Consider the following 8,354-nt stretch of genomic DNA (forward strand, 5'->3'; position numbering starts at 1 on the left):
AGCTGGGAACCAAGTGCTAAGAGGCCCTGAAGGAGACAGGCAGAGACCTGGAATTTGGGTCCTGTTTTCCTGCTTTATGTGTGTCCTTGGTCATGCCACTTAATCCCTGCCCCCACCCACCCCCCAGCCTCATTTTATCTGTCTGCAAAATGGTAGAGATCTGCCTCACAGGGTAACTGTAGGGATGAACCATGAAAACAGTACCATCTTTAACACTTAGTAGGTGCTCAAGAAAGAAAAAACGGCCAAAGGGAACATAAGGAAGCAGGCTGCTGGCTGAGGGTCCCAGAAGGAGGTGACAATTAGGGAGCAGGCTGGTCAGGGGGACAGCAGAGAGGGTCTGGGGACGGTGAGTCCTTTACATTGCCCAGCAGCCTCCCGCTCTGAGAAGCCCTGCCTCCCAGCTCTCAGGAACCATTCAAATTCCTGGGGTATTCAAGTACCATTTCTGGGCTGGAGGCTCTGAAAGGGGCAAAATCACACTGCTGCACAGAAGTTTTTTTTTTTTTTTTTTAATGTCTTGTTTTAAATAGATTGTTTTCCAAGGGTCATATGACCGCTCCTCCTCCGCCCCCGCAGGCCAGGGGCGGGCGGGGCGCCGGCCCCCCGCGGGTGTTGCAACGTCGGGCCTCAAAGTGGGGAAAGGCAGGCGGGCGGCGGCCACGTGACTCGCCCCGGGGATAAATAGACGGCGAAGTGGCGACTCGGCACAGTCGCCCTCCCGCCTCCTCGATTCAGATCTGAGCCGTCGGAGCCAGAGTTCTCGGAGCCAGTGTCAACACCACACCTACGCAGCCGCAGGATGGAGCGCCCGCAACCCGACAGGCAAGTGCGGGGCGGGGGACCGGCCTCTCCCAGGCAGGGCAGCTCCCTCCTCCCGCAGAGCTCCCGAGCCGGAGCCGGGAAGCAGGAAGCGACCTCGCTGAACGGGCGGGCGGTCACTTGGGGCTTTGGTGTTAGGAGGAGCTGGGTGCCAATCCCTCCCTGTGGGGCAGTTGGAGAGATGAAAGGTGACTGACATGCCTGGCTCCCTGTGGATGACCCGATGGGAGTGTTGTCGTGGGACCGACTTTGGTTTTGAACTCGTGCGAGTGCTTGGAGGTAGCGGTCTTCTTAATCCAGGATCCCCACGACTGTTGGAGCCTGGTTGACAAAGCCTGGCTTTCTTACTGGGGATTCTTCTTGGCCGCATCCACCACTGGCTAGCTGTCGAATTAAGGAGCACATCACCTCGGCTACTGAGCCCGCGCTTGCAGTATGAGGGTGGCATAGTAGAGGAGGTACAGCAAGCAAGCCAAGGTCTCCTCACTAGCTGGAATTTGGCCCTGGGTTTGTCCACCTCTGAGTCTGGCTCCTCCCATCTTCCAAGAATTGGACCAGCATGTACAGAACAGGGAGTGATTCTGAAGGAGTGCTGGCGAGAAAGGAGAAATGACACTGGTGTTGGGAGGTGGATGCAGACAAAAGGCAGAAATACTCCCCCAAAGGGACTTTGAGTAAAGCTGAGTTTTACTTGAGCTTTTTCAATACTTTTCTGCGAGCAGAATATTAAAAGGGATCATGAGATCTGTATCTGAGATCTCAACAAAGTTAATGAGTCAAATCTTGGGTCTAAAAGCCAGTCGAAGCAATTGCAGGTGAATTGAGTGTTCACCCTGCCCACCGATGCTGCTCCCTTCTCTTTATTGAGAGTAATTGGCCAGATCTTTCCAGTTGGTTTGGGGGACCCGTATTACACAGTGTTTTAATAACTGAAAAGTGTGGCTGGGGTTGCATCTTAAAGGTAGTTGAGAAAGGGGCTGTGTATTAGATGGGAACCTGGGTTTCTGCAGAGAAGCCTGATAAAAGCTGAAATCTCTTTTTTAAGTCCTGCAAACAGGCAGGGGTACCCCTCAGAAGCTCAGCGTTGGAAGGGACTGTGCTCAGAGCCCTGTCTTCCACTCCCTCGTTCACCTCTGTGCCTTCTCTCTGCAGCATGCCCCAGGATTTGTCAGAGGCCCTGAAGGAGGCCACCAAGGAGGTGCACACCCAGGCGGAGAATGCCGAGTTCATGAAGAACTTTCAGAAGGGTGAGGTGACCCGAGAAGGTTTTAAGGTATGTGGACTGAAGGTCCCAGCCTTGGCAGGGGTACATTGGGTGGGAGTGCATCCAAAGTGCAGAGCTGTGGTATAAGTGGGAATGGCTCCTAGGGATGCTGAGGGACCCGATGAGCATGTTCAAGGAAATCATTTTACAGGTCATGACATTAAGGCTCAGAGAGTGGAAATGACTTACCCAGGGTCACACAGCAGATTTCACAGCCTGCAATGTGGTATTATGGAGGGGCTGGGGCAGTGGTACTCTTTTAAGTGACCACCTAGTGCCTGCTTGGCATTTTACTCACTTAATTTTAATCAGTGCTTCAACTTTTATAAGGAAGATGAGGAAGGGAAGGCTCAGAGAGGTTAAGCAACTAACAGAAGGTCACACAGCCTGTAAGCAAATGGGAGAGGCCAAGGCTGGTTATCTTATCTGTCTCTGAAGGTAAGAGGGGAGTATGGGTTCGAGCTTGAGTACTTCCATTCTCTAATAGTAAGACTACGGGCACCATCTAACCTCCCCAAGGTACCTTTTCCTCACATGTGAAATGAGAGTTTTCAACAGCAGGGTTTTCTTTTTTTGGACCACACTGCACAGCATGTGGGCTCTTAGTTTTCCAACCAAGGATTGAACCCACGCTCCCAGCAGTGGAAGTACGGAGTCCTAACCACTGGACTAAGGGGAATACCCAACATGATTTCCTTAAGTGCCCATTGTATTTGAGGCATGAATTTTTGCTATTACTCAGAACAGTTGTGAAATTCCTGCAGGTAGAAGGAAAGCATGTGACAAAAGAACCCAGCAGGTGCTGGGTGTGAGGAGAGGCTTGTTTGGGTTGAAACAAGTGGGGGTGGGGAGCTGTTGTTCACCACTTCTGACACCCTGCCTTTGGCTACTGGGAGACGCCCGCTACTTCCAACAGGAGAGGTGCTTCATTGAAGGGCGATTTAACATGCAGCTCTAAGGGGCTCACAGCCCTGGGCTGTGTCCTGTGGGTGTGAGTCTAGCCCTTACTCCTTCGTTCTGCCCTCCACCCCACTGAGAAAGCTGACGTACAGTTGCTGTAATGTGACTGGGGCAGTGGGAATGGGGAGGTGGCCGCTGGAGTACCCCATGCCCAGCCCACTGTATGCTTTGGAGCTTCCTTCTTGGCCCTAGCACAAAGATCCAGAAGAGAACCCAGTGCTCGCTCAGATTGTGCTGATGGAGTTAGCGTTTTTATCACCACAGTCCAGCTTTAGTGCCGACTACCAGGTCACACCTAGTGCTTTATGTCATCCTCCCTGACCAGCACACCTGCCCTATTACTCTGTGGTCAGATTACCCTTCTTTGCAGGGAAGGGAACCAAGGCTTGCCTTGTGCAGAGTCACTCAGGCCCCAGATTGCCTGGAGAGGGCGAGTGGTTTTATCCACTGTCACCCAGCTGAGGACTGGCTGAGTGGAGTTAGGACCAGGTCGGTCACAGTTGAAAACCCAGGCTGCCTGGGTTTCTGCCCTGGTGAGAGATAGTGCTCCCATGAATGATTAAAGGCTCAGAAATCACCTGAAAACCTCAACCAGAACATCTAAACTTTGTCCTCTTTCAAACTCAAAACTAGAAAATTAATGTGTAATGGGAGTTACCCGAACCAAGGGGCACTGGGCTGTAACCCCAGCCCAGCTTTCAGAGATGATGGGGTTCCAAGGGGTCTTTTGGGGAGAACTGTGCCCTGCAGATGGATCCCCAGAGGTCAAAAGCCAGGGAGAGGTGCCTGGCATCTCCTGTAAACACTTTGATTCAGTTACTTTCTCCAGAAAGCCGTGCCTGTGCTTGGCTCCATTTCTGTTTAGTAGAGGTGCCTTCTGTGCCTCATACCCTCTCTCAGCCTTAGTGTCTTTTCTGTAGAGTGGGCATAGCCATTCTTTTGTTAGATTTTTCCAAGGATGAAGTGAGGCTTTGTATTTTTTCTAGTGTGATAAAAGGTTTTTAGGCTCAGTGCACAATGAAAATTTTCTCCTCTGACACTTTTTCTGGCTGCCACATGGGAAGGGTTGGAGGGGCTGGCAGGAGGTGGGAGCCCAGCCTGGGGAGGTGACAAGGATGTCTCTGAAGGCGATAGTGCGAAGGGGCTGCATGCGCTGATAACGACCTGCTTGCTCTGGTTTCAGCTGGTGATGGCGTCTTTGTACCACATCTATGTGGCCCTGGAGGATGAGATCGAACGCAACAAGGAGAACCCCGTCTACACTCCCCTCTACTTCCCAGAGGAGCTGCACCGCCGGGCCGCCCTGGAGCAGGACATGGCCTTCTGGTACGGGCCCCGCTGGCAGGAGGCCATCCCCTACACGCAGGCCACCAAGCGCTATGTTCAGCGACTCCAGGAGGTGGGGCGCGCCGAGCCCGAACTGCTGGTGGCCCACGCCTACACCCGCTACCTGGGCGACCTGTCTGGGGGCCAAGTTCTCAAGAAGATCGCTCAGAAGGCCCTGAACCTGCCCAGCTCCGGGGAGGGCCTGGCCTTCTTCACCTTCCCCAATATCGCCAGTGCCACCAAGTTCAAGCAGCTGTACCGCTCCCGCATGAACACGCTGGAGATGACCCCCGAGGTCCGGCAGAGGGTCCTGGACGAGGCCAAGACTGCCTTCCTGCTCAACATCCAGGTGAGGGTCTGGGCTGTACTGCATGGCCACCCCTGGCTCCAGCTGCTCTTCCAAGGACATTTCTCGCAGGGCGGGGGGCATCAAGGGTCATGGTTAAGGGCAGGGGCTTGGGGTCCAGGGTTCCAGTTCTATCACTTACCTGGCGAGGTGATCTTAGGTAAATCCCTTTCTTAATCACTTTGTAGTTCAGTTTCCCCATCTGTAAAACGGGGATACAGTAGCACTTAGCTCATGGAGTTGTTGTGACTGCTTAAATCAATCAAGTCCCCAAAGCAGGACATGTCACAGGGTCAGCCCTTGAACGTTAGCTACGGTTATTGTACGATGTGAGCGTCACCATTGTGGCACTCTGACAATTCCCTGTGACAACGTACACGTTGGCTGTGTGCGCATATGTAGCCAGGCTGGCACTGCAGGGTTCACGGATGCCGCAGAGCTGGCCTCCTGGGCCTCTCAGCCCAGCCAGGAGGCATGATCTGTCTTTCTACAAGTGTCTCAGATCCAGGGGAAGATGGGTTTTGCCTTGAAGGGTGACCTCTTAGGCAGAGCCAGGATGGATGTTCCCAGTGGGGGTGAGAGTCCTTCTAACCCTGATGTTGTAGAATTCTGTCGCGCTCCTATCTGGAGGCCCCGTGGAACCTGGGCTCTTAGTTTATGCTCTCCTGGCTCCTTATTCCCAGCCTGGGACCCCAGAAGAGATTGGTCATAGCACTTGCTATTGAGCAATGTGTGTCCTTTGCATACCGCTAAAAAATACCCAGCAGACCTGGTCAGTCTTCTGAGAAAAGCTGTATCTTTCAGAAAGGTGTTGTAGAAAGAACAGGCGCTTTGGCGCCAGAGCCCCATGGGAGGGCTGGCCCTTGCCGCTTGACCTCTGAGTTAGCCACCACCCAGGCGCTGAATCTCTGGAGCGGCAATGTCCTGGTCTATAACCCTGACTAATGAGTACCACAGAGCATTGAGTGCCTGCTTGGGGACCACTGAAGACATGGTACTTTGCAAAGGGACCCAGCATACGGGCATGAGTGGCCATTCAGAATGGCTGTTACTGGGGAGCATTTGGGGAAGACCAGGCAGGCGAGTTAATGAACTTGTGACATCTTATCTCTTAAGCTGGATGTTCAGTATTTTTGCTGTGATTCTGTTCTGTCCTGCTATTTCACAACCAAACCTCAGACCTCCCATCAGCAGTCCTGGCCCCACCTTTCATGGAGACGTGCACTTTGTTCTCTTGCAGCTGTTCGAGGAGTTGCAGGGGCTGCTGACCCAGAAGGCCAAGGACCGTGATCCCTCACAGGCACCAGACCTTCACAGACGAGCCGGCAGCAAGGCACAAGGTGAGGGCCTCCCGGGGGGCAGTGTGTGGAGGGCACATGGCCCAGCCGTCTGGCTCTGGTGTCTCCTGACTCTTCTGTCTTTTCCATAATTTAAAATGAGAAGTTAGGGGTGGAGCCAGCCTTCACCTGGACGACCCCTCTGCACCTCAGTCTCCCCAATGCTAGAATCAGGGGGGTTGGGTTGGTTCTAGGTCACTTTCGAGTACTCAAAGGATACTCTGAAGTCATGGCAAGTCCTCCTCCCCCCCGCCACATACACACAATTTAGGTCCCTTGGGGGTCTGTTAATGGTTCCCGAGCAGAGACCCCCTTGACCTGGGGCTAGGGCCCCGGGGAAGCTTCTAGCTATCCCCCCAGTGTGGACGCAGGGTCCTGTATTGGGTTAGTCCCTCCCTCAGGCCGCTCAGAGAGCTCTCTAGGGGGTGGTAGTGCTGAGAAAACATATGGGAAACTTCCAGAGCACCAGAGCGCCCCACAGATGTTCCCTTTCTCTCTGTGGGCGAGAGTGTGGCTTTGGGAGTCAAGGGAGGGGAGGGGTGAAGCTCGGGCACCTGCTTGGCAGGTCTTCTCAGATCTCTGCTCCTGGTGCCACCATAGCTCACCTGTGCCAGGACTGCGTGGATCCCTCTGTTGGTGGGGTTTTGGGGAACATTGGAATGTGGCCATTCCTGATGAGATGATCTGGTGTGGGTGAGGGGACTCAGCCCTAACACATCAGTTCTCAAACTGTGGTCCTCTGGGTATCCCTGGAGAGTACTTCTCACAATCTGGCTGAAAATGGAAGAGTGGACAGCTTGGAGAAGTAAGTAAGCTCCCTGTCTTAGGAGGTATCCAAGTAGTGGCTAGAGGGCTACTGGCTTGCATCTAGCGGGGACTTTACTAGACCCTGCTGAGGCGGCTCTGATTTGTTTTTCTGTGACATCAAATGGCCCTTGCTTCCACCCTCCAGGAGTTGACATCATCTCCCTTCTCTTTCAGACTCTGCTCCCGCCAAGGTGTCCAGAGGGAAGCCCCAACCCAGTGTCCTCTCCCAGGCACCTCTCCTGAGATGGGTCCTCACACTCAGCTTTCTGGTGGCCACGGTCGCTATGGGGCTTTACGCCATGTGAATGCAATGTGCTGGCTCCTGGGGGCCATGAACTGTTTGTGGAGAGGGGCAGCCTCTTGGCTAGCTTCCTTACCTTGAGCTTGGGGCTGGGGGACAGCTGTCAGGGCTCCTGCTGTCTCCCTGTGTCCCTCTCTTCTGGATAAAAGGAGCCTGAGACATCTCCACCAACCCAAAGTACATCCAGTCTGTGACCTGAACTTCAGAGTGAGACAAGGGGTCCTCTCCGGCCCCTCAGCACTCTCCCCTTCCCGTTCCTGTAGCAGAGCCCAGAAGATGTAGCCAGAGCAACAGCTGTTGTGAACCTCCGAGAGCCTTGGGTCTGAGGTCTCCCTTTTGACCCTCTGTGACCGCTTGCCCTGTGGCCATGGCAATTTTTGTGTATGTTCAGAGATGTTGTGTCTTATGTTTCTGTCTTGTTTTTGTTGGAGCCACTTGTGTTCCTGGCTCAGCCTGAACTGTGGTATTCTGTTGTGTTCTGTTCTGTTTTTATAGCAGGGTAGGGGTGGGTTGTGGCGGGTGGGGAGGGAAGTGTTTAACAGGACTGTGGCCTTGACTGTTAACTTTCATGTGAAATAATAAACTAAATGGCCTGATAGTAACTCGACGTGTTTTTCTTGGGCTCTGTTACCCTTGGGGAACTGACCTTTTTTCCTCATGTGTTTCTTGAAAGTCTGGTGGGCAGAGGGGGTGAAAGTGCGGGTGACACAGGAGCTGGTTTGGGATGTTGTGCTCTGTTCTGAGGGTGATGGGGGTGACCTTGAAGCAGTCAGTGGGCACATCTTTGGGGTGAACCCTGCTTGATGGAAGACAGCTTTACCAAGGACGGGATTCACTGTAAAGCTGAAATGAGCAAATTCTGGAATAAGATCTGTGTCTTGTACAGTGAATTGTAGGGACTGGAATAAGAACCCTGGTTCAAACCGCTGGTTTTCTTCTTTTTGTAACTGCCTTTGTGGTTAGGTATTAACCCTTCTGGGGCTCAGTTTTGTCATCTTTAACACCAATACAGAGACCCAGCTCACCTGTCTTGAGAAGCAAATGAAATGCATGTAAAATGTCATCAGCATGCAATATGAACTAATGATGAAACGAGGGAGATCAGTGTACTGTGATTCTTGCTAGGTGATTCTCTACTGTGCGAGTCACCTCACATGATGTCATTTCATTTGATCCTCAAAAACACTGAGG

The 8,354-nt window shown here is 53.0% G+C and overlaps 1 protein-coding gene across 1 annotated transcript; it reads left to right on the top strand.

The window, feature by feature from the left end:
* The first annotated feature begins 679 nt into the window (after window positions 1-679).
* HMOX1 (heme oxygenase 1) lies at window positions 680-7,693 on the top strand. Its single transcript, XM_055395972.2, has 5 exons — window positions 680-825; window positions 1,975-2,095; window positions 4,230-4,721; window positions 5,959-6,058; window positions 7,037-7,693. Exons 1-5 carry the CDS (start codon window positions 803-805, stop codon window positions 7,165-7,167), a joined length of 867 nt encoding a protein of 288 aa, XP_055251947.2. The 5' UTR covers window positions 680-802; the 3' UTR covers window positions 7,168-7,693.
* The last annotated feature ends 661 nt before the right edge of the window (window positions 7,694-8,354 follow it).

Source organism: Moschus berezovskii, chromosome 6 (assembly GCF_049115385.1).
Source record: "Moschus berezovskii isolate FMDL1 chromosome 6, NW_MosBer_1.0, whole genome shotgun sequence".
Taxonomy (NCBI): Eukaryota; Metazoa; Chordata; class Mammalia; order Artiodactyla; family Moschidae; genus Moschus; species Moschus berezovskii.